This window comes from Anopheles moucheti, chromosome X (genome assembly GCF_943734755.1).
Source record: "Anopheles moucheti chromosome X, idAnoMoucSN_F20_07, whole genome shotgun sequence".
NCBI lineage: Eukaryota > Metazoa > Arthropoda > Insecta > Diptera > Culicidae > Anopheles > Anopheles moucheti.
In genome coordinates, this window is record NC_069142.1 from 9,756,303 (window position 1) to 9,777,563 (window position 21,261).

The 21,261-nt window shown below is 43.9% G+C and overlaps 4 protein-coding genes across 5 annotated transcripts in view; 2 read left to right on the plus strand and 2 right to left on the minus strand.

Annotated features, from left to right (window-relative positions):
- Positions 1 to 21,261, plus strand: part of LOC128306729 (uncharacterized) — a 383,189-nt gene that overhangs the window by 57,924 nt on the left and 304,004 nt on the right. The gene's annotated exons all lie outside the window — the stretch shown is intronic.
- Positions 4,797 to 6,695, minus strand: LOC128306741 (BTB/POZ domain-containing protein KCTD5). The gene is made up of 3 exons (XM_053044340.1): positions 6,191 to 6,695; positions 5,791 to 6,123; positions 4,797 to 5,728 (listed from the first exon to the last, which is right to left on the minus strand). Exons 2-3 carry the CDS (start codon positions 6,007 to 6,009, stop codon positions 5,279 to 5,281), a joined length of 669 nt encoding a protein of 222 aa, XP_052900300.1. The 5' UTR covers positions 6,010 to 6,123; positions 6,191 to 6,695; the 3' UTR covers positions 4,797 to 5,278.
- LOC128306732 (translation initiation factor eIF-2B subunit epsilon-like) lies at positions 7,455 to 9,699 on the plus strand. Its single transcript, XM_053044329.1, has 2 exons — positions 7,455 to 7,569; positions 7,642 to 9,699. The coding sequence occupies exons 1-2, from the start codon at positions 7,465 to 7,467 to the stop codon at positions 9,532 to 9,534; spliced, it is 1,998 nt and encodes a 665-aa protein (XP_052900289.1). The 5' UTR covers positions 7,455 to 7,464; the 3' UTR covers positions 9,535 to 9,699.
- LOC128306730 (exostosin-2) lies at positions 9,780 to 14,398 on the minus strand. Its single transcript, XM_053044327.1, has 3 exons — positions 14,353 to 14,398; positions 13,438 to 14,277; positions 9,780 to 12,621 (listed from the first exon to the last, which is right to left on the minus strand). The coding sequence occupies exons 2-3, from the start codon at positions 14,007 to 14,009 to the stop codon at positions 10,947 to 10,949; spliced, it is 2,247 nt and encodes a 748-aa protein (XP_052900287.1). The 5' UTR covers positions 14,010 to 14,277; positions 14,353 to 14,398; the 3' UTR covers positions 9,780 to 10,946.

Sequence of the window (21,261 nt, forward strand, 5' to 3'; positions counted from 1 at the left end):
ATGATTAAAAATGATGTAAGAGTAAGAGTCAATGATCACAAATGACAGATGTTGTCTATATAATTCAAGAAGAATGCGGAGACTTCTGGAGAGTCTGAAATAATGAAGGGAGATTTCTGGAGCTGGAAATATTTTAGCTTATATGCTTTGGTCTCCACGCAATGGAGATTGATGACGCGTTGTTTTACGATTGGTAGTATTATGAGCAGCAAATGTAACATGGAGCACGTCCAATAAATCCCACAGTACAAATTCTGCTACAACAACTAAAAAATTGTAAACGGCAGTGGAGGATCAATCCCCTTGGAGGCCCAGGGCGGAATTATAGTTGGGGTCTCTAATTTTAAAAACGATGAAATTGGTGGTGGACTTAATCGATATTGTCTATCCTGCAGCCTGGGTATTTATCACACGCAATCCACTTACACGGATGTTCAGTCATACGTATGAACGCATGTCCAGGTATTGACCAGTGTCGGAACAACGCACCAACTGCAGGTGAGAGAGTGGCTAGAAGGGGCCCCGAAAGGTACCACTAGAGGCCCCTGGCGAAAACCGGAAGATCCAGTCTGTCAAGTCGCTTTAGACAGTGGAGGATCAATCCCCTTGGAGGCCCAGGGCGGAAATATAGTTGGGGCCTCTAATTTTAAAAACGATACAGGAGGGAAGGGGAACATTGAGGGGACTTGAAATGAGACAAGGCAAAAAGCGCAGTAAGAAGGGGCCTACTCCGCCTACCGTTTGATCCGCCGCTGGGCCGCCCCTAATCATCTTAAGGTCAGTGTATGAGACCAACCAGATGATGCGTCCACTACAGTACCCGATCCTGTTTTCACGGGGTGAAGCCGGTTGGACTCATGGTATGTTTAAGATACGTCGCCGAGGAAGACAGCCGAGACCATCGAGCACGGGGACAAACACAGATAGTGGTGCGTCATCAATGAGAATGATCCCCAGATGGAGCCGAATGCAGAGGAAAATTCATCCAATCAAAATACTCCACGTAAATATGCCGCGTATATATTGCATATCTTGGCGGGAGATCGCTTATTCTCTGATGCATCTGGGGGGAGGGGGATGGAAGATGTTACCTCTTGAACAACATGCTCTCCTGGTATCGGAAATTTGAAAACAGCTGGTTTGTATTAAAAGTTAGTGTATAAACATTGCATACCTTACGGCGCATTGCATTGCAAGTTGATTGCATACCTTCCGGCGCAGTACCAGGAGCTACCTCTTTCGTGGATGCTCTCCTGGTACTATACATTCGAAAACTGGTAGTTTTCCAAGAAATTTTTCACGACCAACGGGAAAGTTAGTGTTTAAACATTGCATACCTTTCGGCGGTTTTTGAGTAAAATTGCTGCAAAATTTTACTCGACCAACGGGAAAGTTAATGTTTAAATATTGCATACCTTTCGGCGGTTTTCGACCAAAATTGCTGTACAAGGTGCTACCTCTTCCGTGGATGCTTTCCTGGTATCGGAAATCGGAAAACAGCTGATTTTGTATGGAATTTCGTACCAGCCGACGGAAAGTTTGAGCGAGGATGCTTTCCGTTTCATGCTATCAATGCTAGCTATTTCGTAGTACACTGACAGATTGTGTCGATTATAACATCATTACCGGCTTGCAAACTTGCAGAAATTGAAAGAAGAAGGAGTTGTAGTACACTGCATACTTCTCTTGCGTAGCCGTGTAACCGGACCGATATAGCTAATGAAATAAAAAAAATATTTAACCAAGGATATATAAAATCTAAGGATATTATATATATAATAGCCTCAACACGGCGAGGCCCTAGGCGACCGCCTACTCCGCCTACCGTTTCGTCCGCCGCTGGGTTTAGATCGCCTACATGGACAGAGGAGGCGTGGTAGGTTCAAATTGAGATAGAGCAATGGCCTTGATGCGTCCACCGAGAAGGTTATTGGATTGATTGACGACGGCTTTCAACCGTTAGCGATTTAGAGGACTCCTGCAGCAGGCCAACCCCACAAAACCGTTGAAGCGCCCGATAAGTGAATGATAGTAGATGTTATCCTGTAAACAGTTAAAAACTTCGGACCGAAACAAACCGTAACCGTGACGGAAACAACCGAACCCACTTGTTCTGGGAAACATTTAATACAACATCTTTTTTAATCACAGTTTTGTTGTTGTTGTTGTCTGCTTTCCTTTCAAAATGGGTGCTCTATGCGTATGCCGCTCGGGGAAACTTGGAGCTCAGTAACTGTGTTTTCTCTCAACGCGGGTAGAAGTTTTCCAACATGGGTTGTGCCTTTTTGTTGCCATGTTTTTTTTTGTTGTTGTTCGATTTACTTTAAGTTTTTGTGTGTTTGCTTTCTCTCTAATGTTTCTAGCGTTTTTTTACTGCCATTTTGGGTGATCTATTACTAACTCTTTTGCAAATCAAGTACAAACACCATTGTTACGATTATCTCGTTCTTTTTTCATTTGTTTTTGTTCTCTCTCTCTTTCTTTTTCTCTTTCCCTATATATAAGGTGTATATATATTTTATTAAGTTTTCTTTATATTACGCTTTCTTGTTTTAGTTGTATCTTTCTTTTATATCTATCTCTTTTCCGCTTTTGCTTTTGTTTTGTTAATCACACATACACACGAGAGCGCGCGCGCGGGCGCCTGCACAATACATTCCGCCACGCACATCTTTTATCAGATTCGTTCATTTCGAGTTTTCCACAAATAAAAAAAAAACGGAGCCGCGCTTTCCATCAGGTTGCGGCTACGGTTTGACTGCTGTCTCATTCGAACCATTCTAATTAACGACATTATATTAATTAACTGCTGCCTATGTCCCTACCATTCCTGCGCGTAGGTGTTCACGCCATCTCGCCGGGCTTCGCGAACGCTCACTGAACTCTGTGTGTTACCTCGATTTGTGAACAAATGTCTACTCACTTTCCTTAAGATAGCGCTAATGGTAGCAATTATTATAAGTAGGGCAGAGGATTGGGTGCCTAAGGTGGTGCTTCATTTTCGATTCATGCAGCAATTTTCGATTGCTTCTCAAGTGTTATTTTGCAAAGGAAGTTGTACCAGAAGCCATTAACGTTGGGGATGTCTTTTGAGTATGATAATTTTTTTTTTAATTCAACCTGTGACCCCTGTGTCGGTTGACAGCTAGAACCGACCAATCTTGCAGTCTTTCTACATTTGTGGTGCTCGGGCAGATAAACGTTGTAGGTAACAGCAAGGGAGACCTCCTCTCTCATAAAGTGCTTCCTAATACACGCAGCACCAAACAAATCCTCACCAATTTTAGCGCTATCTCTAATAAACTCAACAACATAAGTGGAGTTCAATGGATGTTTCCTCTAGAAAAATATGTGCGAAACAGACTCATCTGTCAACTGCTGTGTACTTAATCGAATGTAACATACCATCACACACGTACACAAGGTGATGACTAACGCATACAAAAAAAAAATAACCTGAGCTCACCACACACCCTGTTTAGCAACGAGGTGATAATCCTTGCTGTCAGTCATACGAACATAGTTCCCACATTGCCGATTACGGTAGCCATGTGCGACTGAGTACTCTCTACATGCTCTAGATCGAGTGCTCGGGGCTATTGCTTATAAGGTACGTTGTAAAACCTGTCCAGGGAAATATAGCGATTGCATGGCAGGCATATCCACACTATGGGACCTAAGCGAACTCAAACGCAAAGTATTTGTATATCAGTAAATGATTAAATAGTACAACGTGTCTCTAGCAAGCCATTACATATGGCAGCTCATTATACGATGCCTAATAACGAAGAAGCACTAGCTTACAAAACAAAGCTTAACTCACATATTGTAAAACATGAGGACGAAGTCGTACGCACCCGTTATCGCACCATTAGCGGACTTTATTCCCCTCCCCACCTAGTGCAAGCAATAAAGGAAGCCGGCCGTATTGTTTCTGTTGTGTCTTTCTAGTAAACAGTCTCGCAGACGTAACAAGTATCGAATTGTTTAATGCTTGTGTGGTGTGTTCCGGTGTGTGGCTGGAGGAGTCGCGTGTTGCACCAGTTGTACTAGTCCCGATGCATCCCGATGTGTTTTCACTATGACTATGGGTTAAACAGTATCATCCAGGAGGAGTTTAGAGGTCTACATATGCTGGGCGAATCCTTCGGTGAGAACATCCCTATACGCCCATCCCTTCATCCGCAATGAACACCACACGCTATGTCTTTTTTGTTGCATTTTAGCTTGCTAAGCGTTGCTCTGTTCTAGTGCCGAACGGGATACCTGTACTTGGTGGTGGAGTAGGTATCCCTCTGCCTTTTTTTCTCCCCCATTCGCTTCCCTTACTATCTGTTACATTCCGCTACGCATCTCGTTAGTGATTCGAATTCCTAGAATTACATCCCACCGGTCGGTGCCGGGGTTGTTTATAAAATCGAACTAATGTCCTCCATGCTACGGGTGAGCGGTGTCTGTGGTTGCGGTAGATTCACTTCACACGATCGGAAAATACGACGGTTGCTTACTGCGCTAAAACTTAAAGCTAAAAACAGATTGGTTTCCGATTCAGACGCGTGGCCATTAATCGTGACACACTTATGTTGTCTGCGTTTGGTGCTGTAGCAGCACCTTTACGTGTTTGCGCGCTTGGTATTAAGGATCCAGGGAAGGATCTTGATGGGACCGATCTAAGCGGGAGGGTATGCATATATGCGTGTGTAGGTTTAGATGATTAGATGAAAGGGAATTGGGAAATTTTCCAATTCCCAATACTCTAATGTGGTTGTGCGCTTCCATTCGCTGTGTATCACACACATATATACGTCTCGCTACTTTGAGCGATGTTCGGAAACATGCAAATGTCCGCGTTTTGCGCTCCAAATGCAGTTCCTAACCAACACTCGTCGGTCGTAATTATGAGTAAATAATACAGAATGCTTAAAGCCAACTTCAAAACCCGTACCTTACACAAATGCGTATTAAAATTATTATTCTAAATATAATATTAATATGCATTTGTTTGTGAAATATTAAATTTAACCACCGCAAAAAGGGTTTGCTATCTCAAAAACCAACATTTGCCGAGCTTCAAACTGGCATTAAACATTCAATATTACTCATCATGTGTTAACCATTGCCCCTGCGAAATGTGTGTTAGCCTAACGTAACGCTGCTGCTATCTCTCCCATGATTTCGTAAGGAGGGTGATTAATAATTTCTATCTATAAACGTTTCCGCAACACTGGCGGTGCTGGGCGTGTCATCCTCTCGGCAGTTTCATCCCTTTTTCGCTTCTTTACATACGCGAACCCTTCTGCTGTAGCACCTTGGCCCGATCGTTCGATTCTACCTCACGGCCGATCAGCGTGTTGGCGCACTCCTTCGATACCACGCAGAGAAACTCGGCGTTCTCCTCCGTGCCGTAGTTGTACTGCGTGCCGATGTTGATTAGCTGCTCGAACCGCCACCCATCCGACATTGTCGACACCATTTGCGTCAGTTCATTCTCCTGACACTGTAGCACCCGGTAGACCCGCTTCTTGTCCGCTGCCGGCCGCTGTTCTCGCCGCGCAATGTTATCCTTCAACAGGCCGATTAGATGCGTCACGTTGTAGAATTCAGCCTCCTCCAGGACGCCCTCCTCCGAGAGGCCATCGTCCAGTACGAGCTTACCGTGGCGCAGGTAGTTCAGAACCGGTGCAAAGTACCGTGGATCGCGATCAATCAAATATGCACCCGTTTCGTCCTGCAATAGTGGTAAAGCGTGAGTAGTATTGGTCGGGCGAGAAGGCGTTAGCGAATGCTTACCCGGTCGGAAATGAGATCGCTGTCCTCCTGGATTAGTCGTGATAGGAACGAGTTGGGATCGCGGGACAGTGTCGTTTTGGTGGTGAGAAAACAGGTACCGCCAACATTCAGCTTGACCCACTGGTCCTTCCCCTGTATCGAGTGGATGGAGGTGCTTGAACCGACCGCGTTTGTGCCACCCACTGGACATCCGTTTGGATTCAGATTGACCGTTGCCATGCCGAGGAGCACAGGTTGATTGATTGCAGCTATGTGTATGTATGCGCTTATACGCACCGGAAGGTTTAGGGATGCTGTTGATCGTGTTGTACGGCCAGGAGCAGCGACAGCACGCTAAGCAACACAAGGAGATGTTTTTAATACCGAAATAACGAGCTGTACACTGTTGGTGAAACTTTACCTACAAACTTTCAGCAAATGGTTTCAAGGAACGGTTACACTCTCGATTCTTCCCGTAAGCTAGCACACTTCCTTTCCGTCACTCGTGAGCCCACCGAATGGATTGGGTGTTTTGTAAATTGTTGTCTTCCCGTGCCCTTTTTCCGTGGGACACCATCGACGCACTCACAAGGCGCTGTGTCGATATTAGCCCTCTACACCACACACGTTCCGGAAACTTTAATCGTTCGACCGTTCTTCATCGATCCGTGAAGTGGAAAATTCAATGCTTCAATGCGTTTTGCACGGCACCATCGGAACCCCGATTTACCAAACCACCCCGCGTACGTGCGATGACCGGAAGGAGCTTCCCAGCCCAGTGGTAAAACGGTCGACCGGGGACAGGGCAGCCTGTACGCAAGAGGTTTCGTTTTTGTCTCTGTGTTTTTTCGTTGCGAGGATTATGTTTTTGTGAGCCCTATTTGAGCGTTTGATTGATGGTCGCGCACGGAAACAAACAATGTTCAACCACCTTTGAAGCTTTCTTCCAGATATACCGATGCTGGGACAATGCTGTTTGGGAGCGGAATCGGTTTATAGTACGGTGTTGAAGAGTTTTTTGATCGAACAAGCCAAAAACGGTCTGAAAAATATTGAAAAATGATTATAATGTTTATTTAGTGGTGTTTTACCGATTATACTATTAGAAATCTTCTCTAAACATGGAAATATGCAAATATGCAAGAAATATCGTAAAAGGAACGATTTTCCAAATGGAATACACAAGGTGTGTAGAAAAAAGGTAGCTCGATTTTACGAATATTTTTGGTAGTGAAATATTTAACCAAGGCTAAAATATTTGCGAAGAAAATTATGTTTGTGTGTTTTATTAAAACAAAATAATTATTTATAATACAATAAACTACAGGTATTGATGCAATTTTGCCAATAATTTACAGACTCAAACGTTCAGCACCCATGTGACAAGTTTGTTACATCGTATGAATAAGCATAACTTATTACTTTATTTAATGCAATTTAAGATATTTCTTGATTATATGCAATCCCTCCAACTACAAAGAATGCAACGTAATTATATTTCGGGCCAATACTAATTGACATGTTAGGACATTATTAATGGCTTGTTAGCAAATTTAAAGCAAAAATTCCCCTTGCAGTCGCCTGGGTTGTCACCGTCGGACGTTTACAGAACCAGCGAATTTTGCGAAGCACCTTCTAAAACCCGGTGAGTGTTTAACCACGAAGCAACGTTGCGGTGTGTTGTGGATTGCCAACATGAGCAAGGCGAAGACGATTGAAAATAAGGAAATTGTGCAAGCGATTGTGATAGCCGACTCGTACAATGGCAATTTTGAACCGTTTACGAGCACAAAACCATTGGTATGCATTTTGCCACGCACAATTGCATAAGTTTTGCTGGAGCACTGGGATTCATCTCACCCTTCTTTTTAGGCATTGCTTCCGGTTGCTAACGTGCCACTTATCGAGTACACGCTCGAAACGCTGAATCGGAATGGTGTCGAGGAGGTGATAGTGTTCTGCAGCAGCCATATCGATCAGGTGAAGCGGTACATACACCAGCGCCAGACAGACCGATGCACCTGGTCGATCAATATGAAGGTTTCGATCATTAGCTCGGAATCGTGTCGCAGTATCGGCGAAGCGATGCGGGACCTAGATGCCCGGAACACGATCCGTGGTAATGTGCTGCTGCTCGGGGTGGACAGTTTAACGAACGCGAATCTGGCCGCACTGCTGGACGAGCACAAGCGGGTGTCGAAGCTGGATCGGGGCGCAGTCATGACGGTGGTGTACAAGGAAGGTCTGCGAAGGATGCGCACCGGTAATGAGGTTGTGATAGCAATGGAACCGACGACACGTCGGTTATTATACCACCAGCGTTTGGCACAGCAAGAACGGGAGCGTACGTTCGAGGTGCCGCTGGAATTGTTTCTCACCAATCGGGACGTGGCCGTGTGTCACGGGTTGCTAGATCCACAGATTGCCGTCTGCAGCCATGCCGCGTTGCCACTGTTTGCGGACAACTTTGACTTTCTGACGCGGGACGATTTCGTGCGGGGTGTGCTGATAAATGAGGAAATTCTCAACAGCCGAATCTACGTGGCCAAGCTGCCGAGGGAGGAGTACGCGATGCGTGTCAACAACTGGCAGAGCTTCCATCTGGTTAGCTTGGATGTGATTAACCGGTGGCTGTACCCGCTGGTACCGGACACAGCGATCAGTGAGTTCCGGCAGCAGTATAAGCACTTTCGGAACAATATCTATCGCCATCGCAACGTTCGCCTGAGCCGGTCATGTGAGCTGGACGGTGATCTGGTGGTGGGCGAGGATAGTGAAATCTGTGAGGGTACGTACCTGCGGCAGTCGGTTGTTGGGCGCAGCTGTCGAATCGGACGCAACTGTCGGATAGTGAACAGTTTCCTGATGGAGAATGTAGTTGTTGGAGATGGTACCGTCCTGAGTCACTGCATACTGGAGCGGGGCGTAACTGTGGGTGAGAAGTGTACCATCAACCCGGGTACGGTGCTCGGGGAGGGCGTTGAGATCCCGGACCGATTGGTTGTTAGCGGACTGCTGCTGCAAGCGAGTAAACCACCCGACGATGAGTGGGCCGCCCCGGTACAGAAGATAGCCGACCGGGCATACACCATACCGGTGGTGGATGAGGATGAAAGCGATACGGACGAGGAGGAGGAAAATGTGGGCCTGCCGGCACTAAATCAACCGATCGTGATCGCACCGCTCCCGGAGCGATATCCACCCTCCGTGTACGAACCGTCCGACGATGAGTGCGACAGTGGACCGGCGTCACCGATTCCGGAGGATGCTAACATCTTCCTGTCCGAGGTGGTCGAATCGCTCAAACGTGGCCTGTCCGAGCGTACCAATGCCGAATATCTGATACTGGAAATCAACTCCTCCCGGTACGCCTACAACATGGCACTGTGTGAGGTGAACTACTACGTTGTGAAGGCGATACTGCAGATCATGCTGCAGCAGGACGGTGTTGCGACCAACACGGTCAGCACGTTGCGCCGTCTGCTCGACTACTTCGGTGTCGTCTTTCGGAACTACATACGCGACCGGGACGCGATGATGGACTGTCTGAAAGCGTTCGAGGAGATGTGTCCCGCGAGCGAAACGCTGCGCACGAAAATTCCCCAGCTGGTACACTATCTGTACGAGCAGGATCTGATCGGCGAGGAGGTCATCATCGAGTGGTACGACGGGATGGAAGATGAAGCGATTAAGACGACACTATCGAAGTTGGTAGAATGGTTGCAGGAATCGAGCGAGGAGGAGGAGGAGGATGAGGAGGATTAAGGGTTGTTTAAAAATTATGAAAATTTGTCGAGGTTTCGGCCTGCCATTTCTACCTTATTTTAACGTTTTTACCCGCAGCGGGATAGTCAGTCCAGCGTACGGGATTTGGCGGGATCGTTTCTCAAATCGTTTGTATGTATGAAGAAAATTAAAATAAACGTAGTATTATCGCTATGAAACAAAAAAAAAGTATTATTTGTTAAATACAACGAAAATAATATTACAAGCAAAGTATTGAGAATGATTTCAAATGGTAAGATATACGTGTATATATATATATTAATTTCTTCTAGTAGAACATTCATTGCACTATGCACCATTTTACTACGTATTCAAACGTGGAGTATCTAATAGCAAACATTGTAGTATGAGCTAGAGTGTACGTATTTTTTTTTTCATATATATATATATAATTTGATCGTAAATGGGGCAGACGCCATAAAGCTATTGTTATATGATCTGTACTTATGAGCGAGCGAGTGTGTTGAATCTCGTTATGAATTTGATCCTGTTGACCACTTTTTATCACTTATCTGCTTCTTTAATGTACAATAAGAGGCGTAGTACCTTAAGATATTTCTCTAATTCTGGAGCATTCGACTGTCGGACCTTTCGGTTATTTTTTTATGCGATTTAAAACGTTTTGTTCACAGTACTGATAGCAGCACGTGCAAGCACAACGATTGACCTATTACAGGCTGCTCTGTGCGCAGACATTCAACTCTACGAAATTATCCAAGCTCATGAACGCGACTAGTAGGAGTTTGGTAAGCAAAATAAAAAAAAAACAAATATGTACCATTTCAGTACACGGACGCAATTGGAGCAAACGTTTCAGTTTGATATGTAAATAGTGTAAACAAATCTTCACCATCCGGACGACGTAAGTGGGGGGTGAGTTTTGGTGCCTGAACCACCAGGCGCGTGTGGGGGGGAATTTATCGTTGTTGGGTATGTGTTGTGTGGAGCAAGTCTATGACTGTGTAAACTTAAAGTATTAATCTCATTAACTGATAAAGTGAAACCTTTCACTATGGAATAATGTTTGTACCATAAAACGGAGCATTCGTATAACTTATTATCAGGTGGTGAACTGAACACACCCTCGTCGGATGATACTTGACGCTATAACCTTAGCCGTAGAACCCTAACCCCCTTTTAACCTCCATGCGCATTGCTTATTGCTGCTAATAATGTATTACATATGTGTATCTAACCTCATAAATAAGCATAATAAGTTCCAGATTAAAACCGGCCAACCCGCGAGCGTTCGGGTATATGGCCACACGTATACGTATAGACGAAACGAAACAAACAGCACAACCTGTACACAAACATAAATCCCTACCTGCTACAACCTGCCTCTAATGCTACTAATCAATATGGCGTTCCAGGTGGCATGATGGGACACCCTACAAACTGCCGATGTCGTTGAAGCGCTTCAGCTTTTCCGGGAAGTTATCCTTAAACAGTACCGGATCGGCCCGGAACTCAACCGTCCGCAGCGGCATCGTGCCGTAAATTTCCGCAAACCGATTGATGCAGGCGGACCGTTCGGTCATGTGGTTCAGATCGGCGGACAGCATCTCGTTGTTGGTGCACTCCGGGCATTTGAACTTTTTGCGCGGTGCCACCTTGATCGGTGGTTTGTTGGTAATGTTGCTAACCAGAAAGTTCATCGCAATGTCCTCACAGTTCATGTGCTCGTCGACCCACTCCTTTATGTTGCCCGGCATCGCGTGCGTGTAGAGATAGCTCCAGTATTTGTGGTGGAAGGCGGCACCGGTCAGTACCATCGAGATTTGGTTCGTCCATTCGGATTCGTACCGCCACCGGCCGGTTGCATTATCCCAGACGTGGGTGCGGCTCGGAAAGCCGACGATACGGTCCGGGTATTCGCGCCACACTTCGTACCCGAAATCGAGCTCGTCCGCCGTGAGCATGACGATATCGTCGTCGATCGTAAGTATTGCCTCGGTTTCAATCTCTTCGTACGGGTAAAACCGGTTCGATAGCCGATTCGCGGCGGTTTGTATGATCTTGAACGGTTTGCCAATTTTGGGAAATAGCGACGGATGGGGTGGAGCCTTCCGCTGGTTGTTCCACACCACCAGCATCTTCTGCAGCGACGGTACGGTTGCGAGCTTTTGTATGAGTATGTATAGACTCTCGAGCCGATCGTACGTGAGGATGACGGCGGTAAAACCTTGCGCCTTCGGTGCGATCAGTGGCAGGAAGAGCGGATTCTGCGTAACCCTCGTCTCCGATCCAACGTTCCAGTGCAGATAGGTACGGCTCCGATGCGGAAAGATACGATCGTTCAGCTGCTCCAGCACGGTCAACACGATCCGGTCGAGTGTGGCGAAGTACCGGTGATAAACGGAGCGTATTTGCGCTTGCATTTCCGCGATTCGTTCGGGTGAGATCGCACGCAACACCGGGACGATCGTGTGCAGGTTGGTCTCGTGCAACCGCACCGCCAGCAGTTCCCAATCGAGCAGATCGGCAAACGGCAGCACGTAGTTATCCGCCATCACCACCGGTATGCAACCGGCCGCCATCGCTTCGAGTAGTATCGGTTGGCCGAGCCGCACACCGCGTGCCACCAGACAGAACGTACCGGTCCCAAGCACTGCCGGATAATCGTGCTCGTTACCGTGCGGGAAGTTACACCGTATGTCCTCCAAGCTACCGGTCGGTGGATGGCGCGGTTCGTCCCCGGCTTGCGTAATGTCCAGCATCTCGTCCACCTTCGCCGTTGCGGTTGGACACCGCTGCAGGAGCAACATTTCGTTCGGATAGTCGTACGTTAGCTCCTGCAGGATGCGAAACTGCCGCGGGTATAGATTGAGCTGGGCGGCCACCAGTAACACTGTGCGATCGGAGGATGGTTCCGGCCAGCGGTAATCCTCCAGTGCCGCACTGTACACTGGAACGGACACGTCGAAATCCGTGCGAAACGTCCAGCTATCGAAACCGGCACCGACAATAATGGCACGATCTGTGTTTACGTCCAACACCGTACTGTAGTCCGGTTTGTTACCAGGGATGAAGTTGAATATGAGATGGTTCTCCCCATTTTCCCAGCTGTCGACAAAAATTCAGAACTATTAAGCATCCACACACATGTCACTACACTACACAAATGATGGTGAACTTTTAAAAGAGATTCAATTCCAACTGAATACAGTTACGGTCTCACAAAGGTTCCAATCGTTTTGCAGTATTTTTCAAATATATAGAAGGTGAGCTCATGACAAATCACAGTGATCAACACCACCACATGTCAAAATATTACGATCAATAAATGAAAAAAATATTACGATCAAATGTGATTGATTTGACACTTGGAATGCATCAAAAAGAAAGCGATCGTTGGCGTAAGATCTTAGCGTGTGGTGTGTATAAACAGTGTATTCAATTATTTATCTCGCGCTACAACCGATTAGTGATCTTTGCCTGCTGCAGGAATCAACAAAACCGATCAGCCACCTATGTGATAAAGGGACTTTACGGTACGGGGTCGTAAAGTTCGATCACCCGTCCTACTGAACAACTTCCTCTTGATCACCGCTAATAAGGTTTCGTCAGTTTTGGACAAAATCTTTATCGGAGAGCCGTATTTGCGTACTGGTAATCTGTATAAGTTCTAAACAGTCCCAACTTTGTTTGTCACAAGACTTGTTTTGAGTTAGGTTGCTTTTCCTTCGGTTTAAGATTCCACAAATTGTAGTAATACCGGTCCCTAGCGCGTATTTCAACATTCGATTCGGTTGTCGGTGCAGACCTTTAATGCAACACCAATCTGCACGCCTGTTACAGTGTAGAGCAGTGAAACTAATGTGTATATAAACACAACCTCTCAACAACATTCAGCGGCAAGCCGTCGGAGTTTATACTTACTGCGGTAGCGACGCGAGCGCTTTCCCAACGAGGGTCGTATCGATGCGGTTCTGATTAAGCGTATCCAGCGTCGGTAGAAAAAGACACGCTTCGTTAGGGTTTGCCGTGTAGTACGGGCTGTTTACGATAGTCTGCACAATGCGGTAGAACTCGCGCGATAGTTGCGCCGCCGGTCGCTTACTGTCCGCATCGAGGTATTCCTTCAGCGGGTAAACGTAGATCGATATACGCTCACCATCCGCGTCGTCATCGTCCAGCGTGGTGGTACGCTGACCGCACCGGTACACATTGAAGCAGTCCCAGTAGGAGCAGTTCCGGTTGCGGGCCCGTGCTAGTTCCGACTCCTTGTCCAGCACCAACTGTGGTATATCGGCCAGATCGAGGGATAACCGTTCGCCGACCGTTTCGCCACCGCCACGAAGACTAGCAACCAACCAGACGATGGCCAACAACAACACTGTCGCTCCACCGGCCACCACGTACGGGTACCGAACGATCGGTTGTTTCTTTGGTACAGGCAACAGCAACAGCGTCTGTGGCTTGATGAAGCTGTATTTCGAAGGGAATGTCATACTTGTACGGTGGTTTGTTCACGGATGGAAGCGGACACGTTTTTGGCGGGCTTTTGTCTGTTTTACGCATCAGCCCGTTTCTTCATTCTGGTAATGCGTGGGCCGAATACTAATTGTTGCTAATTATTCGCGCATTTGTTTGCCACCGTCATGTACTGGCTAGCTTGTTGGCTCCGTGACGGTGCGACACCCCTGCCGGAGGCACGGCCGGTCGAATACAGCTTTCCTCCGAGTGCAGCAACACAACCTCTGGAAGACGCAGTCAGTGCTGCATCACGCGCAATTAGTCATGGTTCCGGGCTGTTCGATAATCGTACTTTATCGTTGCATAGTTTTTTCTTACCCAGTTCGTTTGTTGTGCGTACCTGACACCATAATCCCGAATCATTCTTTGACAGATGTGCATAGCGCCGTGTACATTCAGCACGTCAGAAGGTGGTAGCATCCGTGTTCGCATTTGGCCATATAGCGTCTTACATAAGCGCCATGTGACCATATGCGTATACAGTGCTGCACAAAACTGCCGCATGAGAGTGAGATTATTGCGCAATTAGATGTTTTGCTGCAGGTTTATTTGCACTGTATAGTAAAGTAGTTGTAATCTTTATACTTGATTTATTTATCATTGATTCTTATGGTGTAACAAAAAGGAATATCTGCAGCGCTTGTACAGAAGTTTACAATGAGCGTCGATCCTTTCATTCTATTTCGGCTTATCTTGGCCATACTCGGTTCCGATTTTAAGTTAATTGGTTAAGTGGTGTTGTTGTTTGAGACTATTGAAGATTTTTGGGGGTTTTTTGTGTGCACTGACGAAGTTAGCTTTCATTTAATGGAAGCATTCTAATACGCTACCTTTTCGAGAGTTACTGTACATCAAAGAACGCCTGCACGCACGCCTAGCGCCATCTTTTAGTGAGAGTAACAACCTGAAGAATCCTTGGAAGTACAGCGCTCTCTTGTGGTGAAAAACTAAATTGACGAAAATTTATTTGAAAAAATAAAGCCGTTGGTTGATGAGAGCCTCAAATAGGGGATGGTGAAAAGTCTGCTAAAAAGAAAACATTATTGACTGCATCTTTTTATTACAATTTTCTTCCTTTTGACAAGAAGATTAAAAGTAGAAGATTTTAGCAGATTTTTAGCACATCTGCAGCAAAATAGAAAATTAAGGATTAAAAAAGGTCTATAAATAGACAAAAGTCTTAAAAGTTCTTTTTTCCCGCATTAAACATCTTGTGTTATGCTCGGAAATGGTTTTTCCCATTCTTACTGCAAGATGATTTATTTACATTGAATTGTAAATACGGACGTCCAGGGTCTTGCAGGTTAAAAGGTTTATTGCAAGTTGGTTTAGTTTTTAAAGAAAAACCTGTGAAATAATTAATGTATGGGCATGTTAAAGAGAAGAAAAACTAATAAAAACACTGTTTCTTATTGGTGAATCTGGTTCAGATTAATGAATTGGAATGCATCTATAAACTGATTAAATGAATCTGAAATAGTGTTGTACTTAAAGAATCGTTTGAGAAGAGTCATTTATATGAATCTTTATCAAGAAGTTCTCAGAGTAGTGGTGGATCAAGCACTCTGGAGGTCTCAAGCGATATATCTATTCTAGTCATGAGTCATCCAAGGTTATGGAGCCTCCCTCCTATTTCGCTTCAGAAATACTCAACACTATTCCGAATCTTTATTCTTAAGATCCATGACTCCTCCAAGATGCATGAAACCATGAAGTATCCTAATCCTCCGTTTCATAAATCATATTTTGGATTTTTGAGGTATATAAATATTTGAAGAGATTGGCATCAATATTTGGGAGACATCAATATATTCTACGCCACCATTCTATTCTGTGTCCGAAATGTCCTAAACCAGTGGTCTACAAACTGCGGCCCTCGAGAACATTCTGCCTGTGTAAATGGTCCCCAAATACGGTAGTTTCAACCAATGCGGCCCGTTGACTGAAAAATTCGGAAACTCCTTCCCTAAACCCTCTAATAGTTAAAAACACATTTGACGAAGACGAAAACTTCGAACAGCAGCTGACATACGAAGATTTGCGTTTAGGAGACTATCTTTACGCTCATTAACCTGCTCAAGACCTCAAGCGGGAGATCAAAGAGTGAGAGTGGTTTTCATGAAGGAACTATTGCATACTTTTAGGATCTTGTAGTCATGGCAGATTGCATTCTTATTATGTCTATGAGTTTTGAAAAAAACAAATTAACAAAAATGTCATAACTCAACGTTAATGATATTGATTTGTAATATAATGTGCTAAGTGTGTTAAATTATTTATTTATTGCCACCTGGGTAGAAATATTTAGATAAGAAGCTATATTTGTGCATTTTTCTTAAATTTAACACCCATAACATCATATCTTCCAAACCTTCATCTTTTCACGTGATCTTCACGATTTGCATTACAAGTGGCATTTTTATATTAAAATTGATCTTAGTTAATGAAAAAAAAAGCTACAAACCTCAAAAGATCTGTTTCACGATTAAATTAAAAGTTTCCTAAAAAGCAAATGTTATTTCGTTTGCATAACTGCAGGCGTAGCGCGAAGGCATAACTGCAGGCGTATTCATACGATGATCGTATGAATGTTTTATGACAAAATATTTTATATATCAAATATTTACACAAAAAAAAGGTCTTTAAGCTGAATAATCTCTATTAAATAACGTTAGTATATCAACCAGATCAGATAAAGGAGCAGAGAATATATATGCGATATATTGTTGTATTTTAATGACTTTATCAAAATTAACATTACAGACATAAAGAAAACAAAGTGTTGTTACTAAATGCGATAAAGTTATCTAAACTGTTTTTTTTGTGTTTAAGAAAGAAGCGGATGGCAAAGCTTCTTGCCATGTTTCATGCATTCATCATGAACGTGGCCTTCCGCAAAGCAAGATGGCCGCAGGGGCGGCAAAACATCAACATGCTCACGATGCCAGCCGTGCCAGGGAATGCGGGAATCGCGTGCCATCGGTACGATGTTTGTTTGAGCTTTCCTGTTTTGCCCTGCATTCGTTTCCTTTTTGTTGTTGCTGCTGTGGGCGCCTGTTTGTTTATTTGTACGTGTTTCTTCTTCGTCGTCACGCATAGCTTCCGTTTGTGCCAAGGCGAATGTCATTTCGCACACAAAAGGCACTTCGGGGTGGTAAGAATTGCGTGCCGGTAGTTTAGTCGGTCGGTGGTGGGTTTACGCGCGGGTTATGTACTTACTTGTGTCGGGTTCGCGTTTTTTCTTTTTTTTTTTTGGGAGTCAACCCTGAGGAAGGCGACAACGGCGATAACGATGACGAACGACGATTATGACGATGGATCGGGTGATGCACTTTTTTGCAGTCAAAGCAAAAAGAAAACAACTCTTTGGGAGCGTTTGGGACTCCTCCTTCCGGGGGTAGTGGATAGCAAGATCCCGACCCCGAAATAGGGATCTGGGGGGGGGGGGGGGGATAGGGGGGAGGGGAATAAAACAACAACAACAACGCACAGGGAATGGCAGCGAGGCGACATCAATCGTCCTGCGCGCCTATTCGACGACGGGCCCCACAGTGACTCCACATAACGTTCTGCGCAGACGCCATCTTTCGTCGAATCAGAGCCGTCCATTTTTATTCGCGCCCCGCACTGGTGGCGATCGTTGGTTTCGTCGCGACAAGCCCGAACGGCGGGCTAACCCGAACCACGAAGGCTCCACCTATGGTCGGCTTTGGGAACCCAGCACGGGTTCCGAAGCATCGTTGGTTCGGGTTCGGGTTGCACGGCCTTGCGGATGCATCCCTTCGATCTGCCCCCGCACGTGCGTTACACACAGTAAGGTTACGAACGTTATGCGGCGCCCGCAGGTGGCATACCGGAGCCGGTGCAGGCATTTTACAACCCTACTTCGCTACCGGGTATGGGGCCCCGGGAATGGGCCGTGGTCTAGGCGGAGCTACCAGAAAACATAAAACCCTGGTTCGTATGTAAGTGGCTGTCGGCGTCGTGCCGATTGCAGGCCGTTCGGCAGTGGGAGGTCCAGTTTTCCGTATCCTCGGCGTGGGCGCCCCCACCGCGGTGGGTCCGACGAGATTTCGCACCAGCGCGCGCGTTACGTAAAACCGATAGGGCCGACTGCCCCAAGAAAAGCGGCCCGGCAAAAAAGTATAAATCAATGATTATACACCAAAGCACAATAGTCGTACGGTCGAGTAATCGTGCACGCGCCCGGTACATGTTCACGCCAGCAAGAATATAGCAAAATCTTTCGCTGGCAAAGATATAGCTAAGCAACCAGGCAAATGCACCAACCCGGTACAAACCAGTGACGCCTCGAACAGCACCGGAACAAAGAAAACCACAGCCAAAATAGCAACATTTCGTGCGTTTTTTTTTTTTTTTTGCCCTTTTTTATTTGCCATCCCCCGCGGGGTTTTGTCATCGACTGTACCTTGTATTTTGGTGATAATTTTGCTGGCGCATACATATTTATAGGAGCTTTCGGGCGATGGCATTTGCATAAACTCGTGCACCTACAACTGTTAGTGTTTTTCTTCGATTTGACGCGCTTTACTTTTATACGTCATAATAAGATGTTTATGGTGACAAGTGTTCACTTCGATAACCATTATGTCAACGTACTCGTCTCCTCTTGTACACCTTTCTTTGTTTGCCATTGAATATTTTGTTGCACATGAGCACCAACCAATTTAGCTAAAATAGTATACAACCGGTTTACACTAACAATTCGGTTTTTAGTGTGAAAATAATATTTATAATCCTAATAGCCTAATAACAAAATCCGTAATGGCCACAGCGTGAATGTCTAATTATTACTATCCACATTAAATAAATGGGTGTTTTACGTGGTGTGTTAGTAAATTTATGTGAATAGATTGCTTCATACGAGTGTGTATTAAATATCGTCAAAAGACGCAAAAGAGCATCATTATAAAGATATTAGTTGAGGGACATAGTTTTCTTTTATCAATCACTATATTTTCTACAGCTTCCTAAACCAAAATCGGTTCGAAAAAGGAGGTCATAATTACGGGTTTTGAAAAGATGTAGGGCCACAAATTGTACTAGAATCAAATTATTGCTTGGATCGGACCATAGACCAACCGTAAATGGTTTAATTAATTTTAACTATTCGCTGTAAACCTTCATTATCCCTGTCCCTATTGAAACATTTTCAGCAGATTGAAATTTATTTCATTATATTATTAGGAATTTTTTTATCATTCATTTAAAATAATACTATAAAGAAACGGAAAAAAGGTTTTATAATACATAACCTTTCGGTTTTTGTTTAATATTTTGTACACATAACTAATATTTTGCTTATAACTAATGAAAGCTTATGTATATTTATTGTTTCACAAAACTTTTCATAACATTTTAATTGGTGTGTTATTAAAGTTAATTAAATTAATCAAGGTCCATTACAGATGCAGTGCAAGCCACGATTTGAACCGCAGCACAATTTGTACGCCTGCACTGTATGCAACCCGCTTGCACGATCACATGGTCAGATCTTTCAAATGTTTTATTCTAAAACGCACTACTTATATATTCGTTTGTTATAAAGCAGCATTCTAAAATCAATACATAATAATGCAATAAATTGTGAAGACTAATCTACAAACATAGTTACACACGTTTTGCCATTTTTTGAACATTTTTATTTGCTAAATTATATTATTTCTATAAAAAATGAGATACACGAGTCGTTGATCTATTTTTTTTTCTTAATTAAATTTTAATGCCAATGTCGATACTGTTGTTTGAACATCGTACGGTAGTGTCGTTTGTACTGAGCATTGAAGAAATCGCCTGAAAAGTCTCAAACTTGAGTTTTACGTTCATTTTATAAGATAGATTGTTAATTTGGATAGGATATGTAATTTAAAAAACCGTATTGTATTAAGAACGAAACAAATACAGAAAAATATTAATCACAATCACCGGGATCGAGCTATAGTTTTGTTTATAATTTTCTTTTCAAATAGTACAATGATTTGAATAAGGAATCTTCCTCCTAGCGTAACGATCTACTAGGTCATGACTTCCCTTTTAACGTAGGACATGACTATCCTACTAGAAATGGCAGGCCTAGACTTCTTGAGGTTGTTGTGTCTGTAAAGCAGAAGAATATTTATAACACGACGCTATTTATTCAGTCCTCGCTGCGGCGGAACGGTCCGAATAGGATTTTAGTCTTAGTCCTGCCGTGTGGGAACGACATCACTACCAAATGAACCATCGCGGAAGGGGAATCAAGTTTTCTTTTTAATGAATATTATATTTATATTACAATTTTAAGATTTACAACCCTAAGAAGATGGGACATTTGATTATTTAAAGTAAATTCTTATGGTTTATACATATTTATATATATTTATTTATATGTTTTGAATTATAGATACATACAAAGAAATTGATTTTTGATGGATGAGTCGCATAATTTAAAGAAGGAATTGGTAATAGTATCTCTGATTGGTTATTGTTCAAAAAAAGAATCAACATTCCGTCTTACCAAGATGTTGGTTATATTAAAATCATTAAAAAGTATATTTGCTGCATACTTTCAGGCGCTTTAAAATTAATTAAAAACAAGTTCATTATTTTTGCATTTTATTTACCTGTTTTATCTTGTAATGTCAAATTCATTGCCAAATGTTTGGTGTACCTGTATCAATTTGCCAATACAATTTTCTGGACCTATTTTAAACTGACATAATATGAAAACTAATATTTAAACAATTTTGTTTCTAGCGAGGAACTATTTGCTTGTCTTGTGATATAAGTTAAGACAATAACAAAAACACTTCAAAATTCATGTATTTAAATTAGAAATAAGTGATTGGTAGAGGAGCATTCACCAATATGTGTCTACTTGTCGGTGTGACTTTTTAGAAACGCCTTAAGTTATGCAATTGTCGCACCAAATCGTCCATAAACGAACTAATTGCTATTTTATCTCTCAGTTTATTGAAAAAATTAGAAAACCACACTTCACTTCACTTTTCCTTATCTATTTCAATTAGTATCCGGTGAGTGAAATTTTGTAAACAGCGTTCGACTGTAATTCAAACGCGTTTCAATCGATCTAAGACGGCCTGCCGGTGAAATTACGAATGCAACAGCTATGCGCATCACCCCTGCTGTGTTTATAACGTGTGGGAAAGTGAAACGCATCCTGTGGTTTTCATATTAATTACGCTTAATGTACAGGCACGCGTGCTG

Bases quoted from the DNA above. Each gene is read 5' to 3' on its own strand.
- LOC128306741 (XM_053044340.1), bottom strand. From the start codon at position 6,009: ATGGCAACGGTCAATCTGAATCCAAACGGATGTCCAGTGGGTGGCACA. The intron at 5,729-5,790 runs GTAAGCATTCGC...CCACTATTGCAG, and splicing joins GCGATCTCATTTCCGACCGG to GACGAAACGGGTGCATATTT.
- LOC128306732 (XM_053044329.1), top strand. From the start codon at position 7,465: ATGAGCAAGGCGAAGACGATTGAAAATAAGGAAATTGTGCAAGCGATT. The intron at 7,570-7,641 runs GTATGCATTTTG...CCTTCTTTTTAG, and splicing joins TTACGAGCACAAAACCATTG to GCATTGCTTCCGGTTGCTAA.
- LOC128306730 (XM_053044327.1), bottom strand. From the start codon at position 14,009: ATGACATTCCCTTCGAAATACAGCTTCATCAAGCCACAGACGCTGTTG. The intron at 12,622-13,437 runs GTAAGTATAAAC...TTTTGTCGACAG, and splicing joins GCGCTCGCGTCGCTACCGCA to CTGGGAAAATGGGGAGAACC.